This window comes from Terrapene carolina, unplaced genomic scaffold, assembly GCF_002925995.2.
Source record: "Terrapene carolina triunguis isolate 2854851 unplaced genomic scaffold, T_m_triunguis-2.0 Scaffold62, whole genome shotgun sequence".
Classification (NCBI taxonomy): domain Eukaryota; kingdom Metazoa; phylum Chordata; order Testudines; family Emydidae; genus Terrapene; species Terrapene triunguis.
Window position 1 is genome coordinate 31,956,807 of NW_020664413.1, and position 17,224 is coordinate 31,974,030.

General features: G+C 38.5%; 1 protein-coding gene across 1 annotated transcript in view; it reads right to left on the reverse strand.

Moving 5' to 3' along the window:
* KCNH7 (potassium voltage-gated channel subfamily H member 7) overlaps window positions 1–17,224 on the reverse strand; it is a 318,264-nt gene that overhangs the window by 94,153 nt on the left and 206,887 nt on the right. The window contains exons 4-6 of the mRNA XM_024199964.1: window positions 12,424–12,852; window positions 4,677–4,697; window positions 942–1,156 (exon numbers count right to left, since the gene is read on the reverse strand). Coding sequence (XP_024055732.1) covers window positions 942–1,156; window positions 4,677–4,697; window positions 12,424–12,852 — 665 coding nt within the window. The remainder of the gene's footprint in view (window positions 1–941; window positions 1,157–4,676; window positions 4,698–12,423; window positions 12,853–17,224) is intronic.

Sequence of the window (17,224 nt, forward strand, 5' to 3'; positions counted from 1 at the left end):
CATTGCTGTTAGAGTATGGTTCATCTTACACCAGCCAGATTTGCTTTGTGTACATATTTCAGCAGTTTAAAACAAATGTCCTTCAAAATGGGCCAAATTTTCAGAATGCTCAACTTGGCTTAAATTATACATCACATCCCCACTGCTGGCAGAAGTTATCACAGGCATACACAGATGCTAACAAAGAGAAGGTGCCAGCATATATTTGTATGTATGCATATGGAAACCATGTTTTGAAAAGCAGTGGACAACAGAGACAATGTCTGCTTTCGTCAAAATTGTAAAAATTAAGTCCAAGGGCCTTCATATCTGATTTTGACAGCTGTTTTTGTATGCGTGTGTGAAAAAGTGACCCACAAAGAAAGGTAATATGAAAAAATAAGAAACTGGAACATAAATTAGTGGGCATCATTATGCTACCAATAGCAGTAGCATAATCACATAACATTTACTGCTACATTGTATTTTGCAGTGGCCAGCAGTTCAGAAAGTTGGTTGAGGAAAAGGAATACAGAATGAGAAGCTACACAAAATAAGTCACATATTGATTGAGCAGGCACTGTCAGGAATCACTGATGTAGAGTCACTGTGGACACTGGGCTGCAATAAAGTAAATGCCCAAACACTATAAATAACAGACTACGTCCCATCATCACTGAATAGTAAAAGTTTTTTACTATTTACACCACTTTGGAGTATAATAGGGCATTTTAGGAGAAGCTTAGCAATATCAACAAAACCACGCCTTTTACAGCTGGCATGGATAATAATTGAACTAGAAAGCACAAACCTCAATAATTTAAAATGTTTTGGAAACATCCAAATCATTCACAATGAACAAGGTTTCAGAATAAACAATGTGAAAAATGAATTTAATAGAATTAAAACATAGACTAGGAATTCAGAGAACAAAAAGTATTGGATTGTAAACCAGATCCTACCTGGGTAACCTTCTCTGTTACATTGTGCGTTCGATCTTTCACCTTGGGTGCAATAATTGTTTTCTCCGAAGAAGGAGGCGATGAAGACTTTTTGTCATTTTTGATATCTGAAAAGTTCAGAGTGAGCTGTGGAATTTTGTTGATGGTGCTATATTTGTTGAGGTTCGAATCCGATGTGGATCCCAATAGACTTGACTTGATATGATTGAAAGGCCCTAAAAATTGGAAAGCATACTTAATATTTGACAAATGGAGAGAACTAAAGACGTTGTCCATGATGTTTAACTGATGAACCACAGAAATATGTACCTAAAATAGTTAATCTAAAATTTGTTTATAATAAAAAAGTCTGTATAAAAAGAGGACTTTTACTGGCCAATAAGGGACAAATTTGCTCTTGAATGTGCATACATAATTCTCTTTGTCCACAGCCTACAGTACTGTACATGAAGTCAATGGATAAACCATGTCAATGGATGCTGTGTACATATGTCCCTAAAAATTCTGAACCAGTCACACTATAGATTGGAAATATAATGTCCTTACTTTACATATAAAAGTGAAAGAAGGGCACAGGAACTGATTTTGTACAGGAATGGCTGTTCTGCCTGGGTGCTCAAGAGTTTTAGTCTTTTAGTCTTCAGCCTTGTGACTCAGCCAAGTCACTAAGGTTATTTTGCTATTGCTGGTTAAAGACACCTGTGTTGCTTATGTCTGTAAAAATAATAAATTATAAAAGCTGAGCATATTTTGGTAAATTGAGTAATATTATTTGAATATTTGCTCTTTCTTCAAATCCTGCTGATTAAATCATTTCAGGTATTTTAGATAACAGTCAATTAACTGAGTGCAGATATGGTTTAAAATTATTTGATATCCATCTGCAAAATAATTACAGTGGAGATGGAGAAACGGTAGTAATTTTAAATGCAAAAAGTTGAAATGATTTTACTAAAAACAAGTATTTATCTACCTCATTAAGGTATTTTATAACCTATGTCTCTCTTCATTTCCTTGGTTTAATTAATCAGCTATGACATCTAGGTCCCTTAGCATGATGCATCTATTGTGATACCCTGGTACTTAATGCCTGCTGTGTCTTTATTTGCACATAGATTCTAAATCTCTTTTTTCATTCATGTGACCAGGACTATAATAGAGAGAAAATGGTACCAAACAGTTTTCAATCAGTAATCTCATTCTCATGTTGTTTATTGAAGTCTACTCCATAGAGGACCAATTTACTATTACTGCATTCTCGACAGACTGTGCTTTACTTATGTAATTTGTCTTATGGTCATTTAGCCAATGTTATAATCTGATCCGCTTTGGTAGTGCTCCAGTCTCAGATGGCAATGGTCCAATGTATAGAGATTCTAAATAAAATTAGATTCATAACTGGTTCTAATGAATATTTTTAAATATATACAGTGAGTTAAATTCATCCATGATACAACTCTACTAGAGCAAATAGAAATATACCTGGGATGGATTTGATCCAATAAACCATATGTAAAACTACTAAAAGAATTTTAGAACTGTTCTTTGAATTGAAGTATTCATTAACATCTGGTCTACATTTTGTTTTTTTAGGCACCCAACAATGGACCAAAACCCAAGATCTTTATTGCATTTTTACTCAGATATTATTTAGACAAAGCTCCTATTGACTTCAACTGAATAAGGGGTTTAGGATTTGACTCATGTGAATATTATGGAATGTTCCTGAAAAACCTCTTATATTGGTGCGCTAATTTTCAAGAAGTATTGTTACAGTTATCATTCTCAACAAATTATTGGGAGAAATAGGACTTCCTATCATATTCCATATATATTTCAGAGTCTTGTGTTATTTTAATAAGATTAATGATAGTTGTTCAATAACAATGACAACTCAAATGCTTCATGAAATGGATGTCCATTAAAGGTAGCTCTTTCCAATACTGCACAGAGGCATTTGAATCTATATAGCTGATCATTACTCTACACTCAACTTATAAAATTGGTCTGGGAGCCAAAAAATGTGCTTGGTACAGAGTAATCTTTTTAAAGAGGGGAATGGGACTGGAGAACTGTAAGGAAGTTTAGAGATCAAATTAATTACCCCTCTCTAAGAAATGGCTTTATTTGTTTGACAGACTAACACAGCTACCACGCTGAAACTAGAGATTTAGTTTTTCCCTTTCTATAGTATTAGTATTACAGCACACGAGACTAAAACCTTGCTTTTTATCCTTTGGATTCAAAAAAGTTATTCCAAGGTTTAAAATATCTTATTGACAATGAGTTAATAATGTTACTTCATTAAAGGACATTAGTGGGTTAATCCCAAATGTCTGGCTTGCAATGACTGAAAATTACTCCCAACTGTGAGCTGCTCTGTATTCATTTCCTAGTAGACAGATGTCTGTACCAGGGAGAGGAAAAAACAAAAGAAAAAAACAAAATACCACCACAACTGACACTAATTGGCCCCTTGTTGACAGTTTCAGCAGAGAGGCCAGGGATTGAATAAACATGGAGAATGAAATATGCCTCCCTTTGCCCCAAAAGAAATCCCTCTAGATCAGATGTGAGGCACGTTGGTGGGGCAGTGTTGCACTGCCACTGCTTGGGCTGTACCTGTTCTGTCGATTAATTGAGGACTTCACTCTCCTGTGATGTCAATCCATAATCTTTCACCAGCAATAAATTCACTTATAAAACTTGTTTTACAGAAAAAAGACATTGCACTATATTTAAAACTCTGCTGACATACACAAGAAGCAAATGTAGTGACTTCATAGTCCACTGGTGATGAATTGCTTACAGAATTTCACTCATGCACTGCATGCAGTTTAGTAAGGAGACATTTTACCAGGTACACACACTTTTGCAGCATGCATGAAATCATGAACCAAACAGTTCCCAAATTTAGCTACAATTAGTGTAGTTTTCTGTTTTCTCTTGCAGAATTCAGTTTTCTGATGCATTGTGCAAGAAGTGTTTTCCAGAAGCAGAAGACGGAGCTATGGAATTAAATCCAAATGGCATATAAAAGGCACAGCTCAGCCACCTTTTCCTGTCATTGTTCTGGTGAATAGAAATTATTTCTGAATACTAGTGTACATGATTAAGAGTTATTTCAATGTGAAATTGGCAATGAAGTTCATGCATGCCCATTTGAATACTACAGTAAGCTTGAAACCATACCCCCTGCCATCCAGGAGCGTGAAACTAGTTTTAAGGAGACAAAAGAGGAATAAATGAAGAGACTGCCACATGGGTCCTGATTATTATTTAATGTTCTTTACTTGTAAGATGGTAACTGAAATACAACAAAATGCCTCCTAACTATTGATTGTTCATTAGGGATCCAATTCTACACTCATTTCATAGACAAAATTCCCAGTGGCTTCAATAACGGTTTTGCCTGTATAAGGACTGCAGCGCTGAATTAGATAAATCTCTCTTTCTCTCTTTTTGTTAACAAACATTTAAGAAGAACAAGCATAATTATTATTTAACCATTCCTTCACTTCTTCCAAGGAGTGGTAGCTAATGTAGTGGCTATAGCTGAGGGACTAATTATGTCTCCAACAAACTAAAACAAAGATCATTTCAGTAATGCACCTGGCCCTACAGAGGTCAGCATGAGAATGTTGCATTTGTACATTTCATACAGCAGGCAAGTTAACATGCCAAGGAGTGTGGCAGCTGAAGAACTGGGTGGTACCTTTTATACTCATACGTTACCTTTGACATTGCGACCATTGTCTGGTTTTCAGCATAATAAGAATAAAGAAGAGAAGAGAAAAGAAGAAAACTAAAATCTACATCAGAGAATGCACAATATATTGGTTAAAATATATATTTGACTGGAATTACTATATTTTTCCATCAATTTGACTTCCAATTAAGATGAAATGATTTTGATAATCGATTATGTTCAACAACTTTTAAAACTCATGTGGTAGATCCTCCGCTGTTGTAAACTATCATAACTCCATAATGGACCTATGACAATTTACAACAGTGAAAAATCTCCACCATATGCCTTAGCTCAGTAGCAAAATTCCAATACATTTTCCCCTCAGTATGCTGATTTTGAGATTGATCCTCCAACACTGCACTTTGAAGAAAAAAACTATCCTTTCATGAAGTGGCAAAATGGTAAATTTTAACTAAATAAGCACCATAAGGCTAGGTTTGCAAACGTTTGCAAAGGTTGATTTAGGCACCTACAGATGCAGATAGGCACATAGGGTGGGATTCACAAGGGGGACATAGGCATCCAACTAACTCTTTTGGCTCCTAAATCCAACATTTAGGCACCACCAACATTCACAAAATCCCTGCTCAGCGGCTGTCTAAACCTGCAGGTGCCTAAAATCTCTAGACACCCACGTTTCCACCATTAAAGTTCCCAAGGCACCTACATTTTGGCAGCTGGACAGACTAACAGCTGTCTCAGTCCTGACGGCACCAAATGTCTAGGCATCTCATTCATGCCTAAGCCCCAGCAGGATTCACTAATTGCCTCTTGGTCCGGATACAGTAGGTATGCCTCAGGCATGCCTAAATCCACATAAAACAGCCAGAGGTGGTGGTTGTGCTTGTGCTTCTCTTCTTCCCTGCTTCCCCCTCCCCCACCATCGCCCACCCCTTTATAACTTCTAGCCCACTGGTTAGGACATTCACGTGGGATGTGAGAGATTCAGGTTCCAGTGCCCCCTGCTCCAATGAATATTTAATTATTTATACACATTGGAACAGCTTCAACAGGAGAGAGAGACCTACCCTATAGCCCAATGGTTAGGGAATGCTCCTGAAAGGTGGGAAACCCAAATCCAAGTCCTTGCTCCAAATCAGGCAGAAGGGGAATTGAACTTGGGTTTCCCATGTCCTGGGTGATTGCTCTAATCACTGGGCTTTGTGCAAGAGGGCAATAGCACCTCCTCCTCCTCTTTTCTTGAGAAAGGGCTGACCTGGCTTAGATGCCTAACTCCAGGAGAGGGTCCAAGACTTTGAACCCCAAATGGAGACATGGGCCTCCCTCTGGCCCACATTTAGACACTTAAGTAACTTTGAGTGGTGGGGTTTAGACCACATCCCCCTTCTCAGCATTTCCTTGTGGCTAGTTTGGGTGGTTCTCTGATCTGCATTTTGGGCTTTTGTGAATCCTATTCTTAGGCACCTCATTCTCCCCTTGCATTGTACAGGAGCTTGGCACCTTCCTCAGGGGTGCAGAGTGTTATAGCACCTAAGTACCCCTTGTGAATCCCAACTTAACTCCCATTGATTTCAATGGGAGTTTGTCAGCTAGGTGGTTCTGAAAATCCCACTAGGAGCCTAGGCGCCTAACTCAGCCTTGTGCATTACACTGTTGTTCTTGTGATTTTCTAGATACCTAAAAGCTAAGCACTGTGATGCTCAGCATCACAATGCCCAAATCCCTTCATAGATCTGGGTCTAGGTGCCCATGTACATCTTTAGGTGCCTATAAATATTTTTTAAAATGTGGCCCATAGGACCCAATCCAAATCCATTAAAGTGAATGGAAATATTTCTACTGACTTCCTTGGGCTTTGGATCAGCTCAACGGGGGTGGGAAACTGCCATGGCAGGCACCTGGAAAGGAGTTGGCTCTGCACAACCTGCTTTTGTCCCCTGGATACAGACGGCACACCTGCCTCCTAGTGGGCTGTTGGGAACTGGGATGACTTAGGGAGCACAAAGGCAGTATACATCTCTCCTTAGCTGTGCCATACCCAAGGACTAGGCCCATTTTTCTTTCTGTCTCATGCCTCATTAACAGTAATACAGATTCTGCAGGCTAAATTAGGATCTCAGCAACACCTATTCAAAACCTCTTTAGCCTTCGGTACATTGCACAGGTGTTACGGAGGGCATAATCTGAAGCCATTAAGGTTGCCCAGGTGTAGATGAAGGCCTAAACTGCCCCCAGAAGTTATAATACTGGTGCTGGTGTTTGAAGTGTAAAAAACCCATCTTGCGTTTGGAGCATAGGGCAGGTAGATAATATAGCCTCTCCCTGGCTTTTTACTTTCATACTTTCAAACAGAGCAAATTTGACATGGAAACCAATGAAACACACACAACTGAATTTGGAAAGTCACACTGCCATTTTTACTGAGTCATACTTTTCAGCACAGAACTGCATTTTAAAACAAGCTGACAACTGCAGCTTCAATATTTTTGACATACATATTGATAGGTAGCTGTACCACATGAAATAACTGATACTCTCAATGACCCTTGCCTTCTATGGTAAGCAAATTTGAATCCAGCTGAATTAATGCAGTTACCAGCAAACTAAATTACCTTATTCTTGTTCTGTTAGAATCCTCTTAAACAGGCTCCATTAATATTTTTTCAGATTGAGGAAATGTAAAAATGTTTTAAATCTGAAGGCTACATTTCAATTTCAATAAGGACTTCTGCATAAAATTCCTAATTATTAAGGATCTAGAAACACATAGAATAGTGAAAAGAAATGTATTGGCCTATGCTACGTGCCTCCCTTGGGCCAGATGTTTTGCTTGATTAGGACCACAGAATTTGTCCTTGTATGATTGCAATTACCTTTATTTAGGATTTTATATGCTCCAGCTATAGTACATGCCTTCTAAAACATCTGGATTGAGTGCCGTGAAAAAATTTTGTTGGATCAAATCCTGCTTGCCTATTTGTGTGAATAAGGTGAGTAGGATTTTGACTCATTGGTTAAAATTTAACAAATCCTTACCGCATAAGTTGCTATTTTCTAATAAGTTTCCCAATAGATGGCACCAGGGATGGTTGCTATTGCTCCCTACAATCTTGAGACTCATCCTGCTGTTGGAACTGTTCTACAGCATATTTAACATCCACATGTACTGTATAAAGATACAGGACCTGATTCTCCACGGCCTTGTGTAACCCACTGGTGAGTGTGTTACAGGTCCCCCTCGGTGCCAATTCACAAAGGATATGAGTTGTTAGAACCCCTACCTACAGGGCTCTTTTTAGCTCAAGCTGGAGCAGATAATGCATTTATCTCTGGAGGTCCTGGTGTGCTGGCCAAGAGGGCAGCTGTTGCACTTGCGCCTTATATCATCATTTACATCTATGCCAAGTGCAATCAGAATGATGGTAACAATAATACATAACTCTTCTATAGCACTTTTCATTAGTAGATCTTATAGTTCTTCATAAAAGAGGTCAGTTTTATATCCATTTTGCACTTGGCCTGGATATAAATGTGCAAGACAATGGAGAATCAGGCTCATGGTTTGCAGCTGTGATCAGGTACAACATCCATAGCACATAATATATATACTGTATAATGTCTCATGTAGGTTACTAAGATTTCTTTTGCTTTGTATTTTAAATGTGTAAAGTAGTTATTCTGTGAAATCTAGCTCCTCCACAGAATGTCAAGGACTAATTTATATCAATATTTTTGCAAGAACTTTTTATCATTCACAGCCAAAGAAAATGTATCATTAAACTTGATTTAACATATTTACACCATATTATTAATACCAGCTGAGCATTATTTTAATCAGCCAAAGCTCTGAAAATAGAAAGTAACAACCAAAATATTTTTGGGGGTCCAAATCAAAACCTGTCTAACTTATGGGGAATTTAAGATCCAGATTGACATTTCCATAATGGGCCAAACCAAAATTAAAATTCATAATTTTGGAGTTGTTTGGCTCCAGATTGTGAACTGATCTTTGTGCCTCGGCTTGCATTGTAACCTGAAACCCAGCAAGATGTTTTGGTTTGGGGTGAGTTAAATTAAATTTTCAGGTTCTTTCAAACACAAAGCTCAGTGTAAGTCCTTGAGAAACAAAAATGGAAAAGGAAGGTTAACATGAACATTTCAGCAAACTGAAATCAATAAATTTAATAAAGTATTTTTTAAAATGTTGTAAGAAATAATGAATTTCTGAAATTTCTTTACTTCTTTTCTCCACTGAAGTAGATGGAATTGATCTGGAATTATACTGGTCAGAATAAGACCAGAATTTGCTCCTTAATCGTATAATTACTTGCCACTTATTGGGTTAGAACCTCAGACTGAAGTCTTCTCCTACATAAAACTCCCAATGGACACTCTCTGTTTGGAAAGACTGTTGGTTTAACCTCAGGTTCTTAGGGTGCGATCCACGATGGTATTTAGGCACCTGAGTCCCATTTTTAGGTACCACTGCTATCTATAAAATTCCCAATTGGCTGCCGCCTAACCTGTAGGCACCTAAGTTTTTGACACTGCACTGCAGCCTCACTCTAGGAGGGCCTGTCTCCTGTCTAAGCCCCTGAGTGATTCACAAACCAGGGAAGATAGGTGTTATCGCCACCTAATTCCATGCAAGAGCCTGATCCCACAGACATACTCAGAAGCCTATTGAATTGGGCTTCCCACAGGCATACTCAGAAGCCTATTGAATTGGGCTTCTCAGGCAAGTTCATACCAAACAGCAGCAGGGAGACCTCCTTTGTAGTCTTAAGCCTGGTGGATAAAGTACTCACCCACAATGTGGGAGACGCCCCCCCCAGTTCAAGTTTCCCCTCCGCCTAATGATGACAAGGGATTTGAAAAGAGATTTGCTACTGCCCGAGAGAGTGCCCTTAACACTAGGCTATAGACTCATTCTAACTCTTTCACTGACCCAATGAATATTTATTCAATTATTGTGGAACAACTTCAACAGCAGAGACTGAGGGAGCCCTACATCAAATATCTCATAGCCCAGTGGTTAGAGTACTCATCTGAGAGGTGGCAGATTCCTATTCAAATTCTCTCTCTCCCTCTGTAGGTGGGGGGACTTGAACTAGAGCAGGGGTCGGCAACCTTTCAGAAGTGGTGTGCCGAGTCTTCATTTATTCACTCTAATTTAAGGTTTCGCGTGCCAGTAATCCATTTTAATGTTTTTAGAAGGTCTCTTTCTATAAGTCTATAATATATAACTAAACTATTGTTGTATGTAAAATAAATAAGGTTTTAAAAATGTTTAAGAACTTTCATTTAAAATTAAATTAAAATGCAGAGCCCTCCGGACCGGTGGCCAGGACCCGGGCAGTGTGAGTGCCACTGAAAATCAGCTTGCGTGCTGCCTTCGGCACACGTACCATAGGTTGCCTACCCCTGAACTAGAGGTTTCCTGGGTGAGTATCCTATTCACTAGGCTGAAAGTTATAAGGGAGGACAGCCACCTCCTTCTGCTTTATTTTGGTCCCCACATGCAACTTAGGCAGCCAAATGCCTGTATTTCCTCATGGCTAGTAATCAGAGCTAGGTGCCTCCTGGCAGTCCAGACTGAGGCGCCAAACTCTGAGAGAGGGGGTGGGGCTTAGCATACATTCCTCTGGTTGGCATCTCCCATTGGCTAGCTTAGGTGACTCCCTGCCTAGGCTTTGTAAATTGTAGTGCACAGCACCTATTTCTCCCTATTTTTTGTATATGAGACTAGGCACCTGTGATAAATGAAGGGTGGGGGGGCGTAGCTTCCTTTTATGGGCACCCAGCCAGCCAGTTAGTTATAAAATCTCTCTTGTAGCTGTTCTCTACTTGCTTTACCTGTAAAGGGTTAAAAAAGCCCATAGGTAAAAAGAAGGGAGTGGGCACCTGACCAAAAGAGCCAATTGGAGGGCTAGAGCTTTTTAAAATTGAGAAAAAACTTTCCCTTTGTCTGTTTTGTTATTGTTCTCCGGAGAGAGGAGATGCAGAGCAGGAACCGGGCTGAACTATGATATAGGAAGCGTTAAGCCAGGTATGAAAAATCATCAGATTATACCTAGAGATTGCTTATCTGAAACCCCAGATATGTAAGTAAGTCAGGGAAGGTCTAGGAAGATGCGATTAGGGTTATTTCTTTTATTTCTTATTGGCTTGTGGACACCTCTGTGCTAACCCCAAATGCTTTCGTTTTGATTGTAATCTTTAAGCTGGACCTCAAGAAGGTTATTCTTGATGTTTTATTTTTGTAAGTGGGTTTTTTAAATCTAGCAAAATCCTAAATTCCAGGTGTATTTTCTTTCTTTTTGTTTTTAATAAAATTTACCTTTTTTAAGAACAGGATTGGATTTTTGGTGTCCTAAGAGGTTTGTGCATATGTTGTTTAATTAGCTGGTGGCAACAGCTGATTTCCTTTGTTTTTCTTTCTCAGCTCTTCCCTGGAGGGGGGTGAAAGGGCTTGAGGGTACCTTTGTGGATCTGGGCCTTGTGTTCTATTTATATATAAATAGCTGTGGATTCATGGCAAGTGCTGTTTGACTTTAATGCAGGAGGAGTAATTAGAAGGAATAATGTCAACATTTTGTTAATCTTATTGTTAACCCCAGTGCATGGTTCAGAGGTTTGATTTCTCAGGAGGTTCACAGAAGCAGAGTTTCCTTCCTGCAGACCTGCTAGGATTCACAGAAGAGGAAGAAAAAGAGCCAGAGAAGCTTGAGGTTGCAGAGGTGTGGGGTTAAGGAGAAGGAGACTAGTTGGAAGTCTTTAAAATTGAAAATGCATTTTCATGATAAGTTTTATGCACCTGCACACAACATTGTCCAGGATATTCACAACTTCTTGGGCTGAGTGTATAAAAGTTTCCAGATAAGTTAGTAGTTGGAATTGAAAACTACATACACCAATGTATAAGACTGTCAGTGTCATTGAAAACTTTATGCATGGGTCTTAGTGTTTTCAATGCAAACACATTTTCTATTTTCCCTAGCTCCCAGGGCCCCCAAACTTCTGTTTCTCCAAGATCTTCTGGCTCCAGATCTCCCAAGCTTCCTCTCTCCTGGAACTGAAAACCATAGAGCCCATTCCCCAGAAACTCTTTGAGTGATTAGGAGTGACTAGCTCAGGAGAACAGTAGGAAAAGCCCATGGAAAATTCTTCTGGTTGAAAGAGAACGTGTATAGTATAAAAAGTTAAAGGTCCTGATTCATTTCTCATTTACTCCAGCTTTACACTGGTGTAACTCCATAGATTTCAATGGAGTTATTGCTGACTTGTACCAGTGTCAGTAAACCACCGCCACCAACACTGGACTATTATGACAATGAGAATACTATACACGTATCAAGGGTTGTAAGAAAAATTGCATGATATAATACTGCATTATCTGAGAAATAGCATTTCATATAATTAAAGGCTATATTGTAATGCATGTGACCAAAAGGGGCAGAATTAAGGTTACACATGCAATTTTAACTTAGTCATTTCCTGGCTTGTAAATGTTTACAGCAGTTTTGCAACCACTGACTCTGATTTTGCCATACTTCCATTAAGAACTAAGATATAAGCTACCACCCCATGAGAAAGGTACTAACTCAACGTACATATGGGTGAGAAGACTGAACCCTTACTGTTTTCTTAGTATCATTTTTAATCACATTTGTAAAATCTCTTATGTTTTAAGAAATAATGATAATTAAAAACAATGCAACAATCCCTCTTCAGATATATCACAGAATATTTATTAATTTTCAACCCTACCTTCACTTGCATGACGATCCCTAAAAACGTTTTTAGGATGGACGTTAAATCCTTCTATATCATGTACTGAAGATGCTCTCCTTATACTACAAATGCTTTCCTTTGATCTGGAATGAGTTAGTGGTTTACTTGTCTGCAGCGTGTCTGGGTAAAGTTGGTCCCATTGCCGTTTAGGTGAAGAATGGTCAAGAGGTCCTGATATATTAACCAAAGGAGAACATTTGCTGGGCTGTATCAGTGCTTTTGTGTCATCCACTTCAGAAGGGCTACAGCTTTCTTTTGTGGGGGATTTAAAGCGCTTCATAGCCACTGAGTCATCACTGTGCTTAGATGAATCTACTACAACTGCATCAGGGTCTTCCTGTGGTAAGGACTGCTTTCTGTATGTTAAGAGTCTCAGTCCAGGTAACTTGAATCCAAAAAGTTTGCCTAGATATAAATTAAATAAGAAAGATTAATTACTAAAATTAGTTACTTGTGATAAAATCTTTCTTTCACAATGCCAGAATAGTGTATAGAAGCACCAGTCATAAGTAATCTGTTAACACAAATCTAATAGTGTGTGCTGTTTAGCAACAGAATGCACAACTAAGAAATATTATATACAAGTAATATTGCTTTAGTTATCTTTAGACAGGTTTATGCCTCAGTTGAACACAAGCTTTTGGGCTCAGTACAAGGGAGGTATATGATAGCCTTTGTTTTACAAGGGGTCAGACTAAATTTACCTAATGGTTCCTTTTGGCTTTAAAAATCTATGAATTCATGAAAGTCATAATATAACATGTAATTGTCACAACCATGTCCTTAAAATACATATTTATGTTTTTTATTGTCAGATAAATTTCATATACTTAAAAATGTACCTTTGCTATTTCACTGAAATCCATTTATTTACTCTATAACTTAAATTGGAAACTTACACATCCTAATTTTCCAAACAGGAAAACTAAAGTTGAGTTTCAATTTTACCATGATCCCAGTCCATCACAAACATATTTCATGTTTGTACATTTAAATTGTGTATTTTTGCTCTAGACATTTACAAATAGAAAGGAAAAGAGCCAAATTTTACCCTCAGTTACACCCATTCAACATAAATACCTTCAGTTCATTTGCACGGATGTACATAACTAAGCATAACATATTGCATCTCAAGGTGGGCTGTGTGATGATGAATGGATGATGATGCACCACAATAAGAAATACAAGTAGCAGTGGAAGTACACAAAATGGAATAATTAAAGAAAATGTGAGCAAGGAGTGGGGATGGGAATTGCAAAAAAACCCAAACAAACAACAGCAAATCCTTCAAGTATAATGTAATCCAACTAACAAATGGAAGCTCTAATGCCTTTGACATACAGAGAATACAGTAACAGAAATTACCATAAAAGCTAGTTGAATAATGTAAAAACCATCATCAAATAATTAAAGTGATGAAAAATGTCACATTTCATTGAATAAGCACTGTGATTAATATTTATCTATATTTCTCTCTTAGGATTTTATATTGCCACCCGTCACCGTAGAATTTGAGCACCTCCTCAATTAAATCAATAGCAATAGTGAAGTTCCTAGTGGATGTCATGGAATCTCTGATACTTCTCCCTTTTGGGGGTAAAAACTCCATTTGGGTTAGGGATTGGTTTTTGGTTGTTTTCAGTCTGTTCTGATTAGCAGTGTTTGTTGATAGTTAATTTTTATTAATCTATAGCACTGAGATTAATCTGCTCATGCTTTGACTCATCAAAAGACAGAATACTGAAATGTTTTGATATAGTATGTCTTTCAGGGAAGCATATGCACAATAGCTAATGCACAGCAAATGATAGCACAGCTTAGCCTATTTAATTTTGAAAACTAAAGTACTATACAGTCAGTATTTAACTTCTGATTTTTAATACAAAATAAATGTATGTGAGATTTACCTACTATGCTCCATGGGAAACCTCCATTCATATCCAGTGTACTGTACACACAAAAATCTCCATTACATAAATCAAGAGAAAAAAGTGATGTGGACAGCTGCTGGAGATGCCAATTTTCAATCTATGCAATCAGGATTCAATAACAGTACATCTTGGGAGCTGTTTTGAAAGCTTTCTTATATATTTTCCCTAACAAATTATGAATACTTGAGTAAATTGCCCACAGTTAAATATTAGTGAAGTACATAAAATCATTTTATATGGTTTTTTAATGCATATGAAATTGAGTTACAAAGCAGTTTATAAATCATTTTTGCAGGCTTATTACATTGAACGTCAAACAATTACTATAATACTTTTTTCATCAATTACATTGTACTCCTTTAAAATACCATTCATAAGATTTCCTTGCATTAGATATTGTTAAAAGCTTTTTGCTGGCGTGCTCTCTTTTAGTCATATTCATGGTGATGCAGATGGTCTTTTCTGCTTCACTAGGTTAATATGACCATGTTAGACTGCATTACCGATTTAGCTGTCTAACTGTAGTTCAGCTGGAAAGAATACACAGTGAGAATTTTGCTCATTGCTAAGACTTTCAGGCATGAAATAGAAAACCCATATGAATATCTCTTTGTTATTCTTTTTTAAACTGAAATAAATTCTCTAACAAAGTCCCCATTTTCTGCTTTTTAACTAGAATATCCTTTAAAATGGGAGGATTGTGGCTCATGTTCAAAGTATGGACAATGAGCCTTATAATGTGCTGAGTGTTCATTATAAAAAAAAAAGTCAGATCCCTTTTGCAATACTGTAGCTGAAGCTAGCAGAAAGACCATCCACAATTTGTCTGAGTTGCACAGCACATTCTCACTTAGTTCAATAATATAACATAGCTTGATGCAAACATTCATGGCCCAGGCCAAAAGTCCCAATATAGACAAAAGTGTCAATGGGAGTTTTCTCTACATAGAGACTACAGGGGATCAGTTTTTGTAAATCAGGAAGCCCCTGTTTTAGATACGTATGCTGACTGAGGTACTTTTACTTAGGCTACATCTACACTGGCACTTTTGTCTACCTTAACTCACTCTCTCGGTTTAGTATTTCTCAGTACATAGTGAAAAAAACACACACCCCGACCATCAAAACTTTCACCGACAAAAGCGCTGGTGTGAACATAAAAGACCTCATAGTGACCTTTTTCCTCCAGACCCCATTCCCCAGGGACTCCTACAACAGGACTGCAGTGGGAACACGCAAACTGAATCAAGGTAGGTAATGCAGCCTGTCCCCTCCTCTCCTAGTAAGGCTTTCTATCACAGTACAATTTCCTCTGCTCCTGCATACCCTTCCTTTCTGGGTGATCTCCCATTAGTGCTTGGGTAGTTTCATCGAAGGCTGCTCCTGGCTTCAGCCTCAGAGTTCTGCATGCAGCTCTCCAATGCACGATGGTTGAAACTTCTCATGCTTCCAAGCTTCCTGACGCCAGTCCTTAATTGTCCACAGAGTGCTTGGAATGGGCTGGATAATTATTGGTGAGGAACCTCTTCTTCATTAGAGGAAAAGATGGACTCCAGGCCAACATGTAGGGAAGCCTTCGATCGTCCATAAGCTTGTGTTGAAGCATCATGAAAAATGCACCAACAGCTCGTGGAGAACCCGAACTTAGATTGTCTCCACATTGGAATTTTCAAATGTGCCTACGAAGCAGAGTTATAGCAGACAGAGTGTGGTACAACCCTGTGTTCAGATCCAGGAAAGGCTGAACCTTCAGCTATCTGACCTGACATAGGTTAAAAGTGTATTTCAGTTGTGATTCTATGCGAAGGGTTAAATAGGCTTAGAGAGATATAACCTTCCTGGGCCATTGATAGGAAACTATAGAAAGCCAACAGTAACAGGCCTAGAGTGACCAGATGTCCCGATTTTATAGGGACAGTCCCAATATTTGGAGCTTTTTCTTATATAGAGGCCTATTACCCCGCCGCCCCACCCCCTGTCCTGATTTTTCACACTTGCTATCTGGTCACCCTAATCAGACCTTAGGAGTGGTGCTGAATAGAAACATGTAGGGGTGGCTGGAAAAGCTGTTTTCATGTCACTAAGTGATGGAGTTAGTGCCAGGTTGTAAAATTAATGCTCCTACATCATCTTATGACTTTCCAGATGCTTCTCATAGATAGTCTCAAAGATGTAAGTTACTGTTTGTAAAGCGGACATTCCAGCAAAAAATTATCTGAACAAGGGTTTCCATGGTAACCTCATGCACCTAAGTTACAAGAAATTCCTAAGCCTGTCCTATGTTACAGTTGTGTATCAATGGAAGGTAATGGCATTTGGCCTGAGTACTGCCCCAGGGGTCTTTACTATGGTGATGGCACCAGTTAAATCCTAAATTCTCCAGGGGCAGAAATGCATATTTGCTTACACAACATCTTCATTGCAGCAGAGTCAGAGATGTGCCTAAGGCTGAATATCTCAATTTCAGTACACTTGCTGAAGGCACTGGGATTTCTGGTAGATGCAGAAAGCTCTACCTTAACTCACTCTCTCTGTTTAGTATTTCTCAGTACATAGTGGATTCCTGGTCTCTTACCCTAACATTCCCTTCTGCAAAAGGGCATCCATAACAAATATGTGCTGGGAGGCAGTATCAGCTCCCATCACAGGTATTTAGCCAGGTTACATGGTGACTCTGGCAGCTATGCTCCTTCCAGTCACTCTCTAATACATGGACCTGCAAAGATGATTTCTGAGGCTTTAATAAAAGTGCCTATCTGGGAAAGAAGTGTGAACTTCTATCAGGCTACTTGCCTGGACTTCAGGTGATGTTTCTTCCTCCTAAGCCTTCACTCTTTCATAGATTA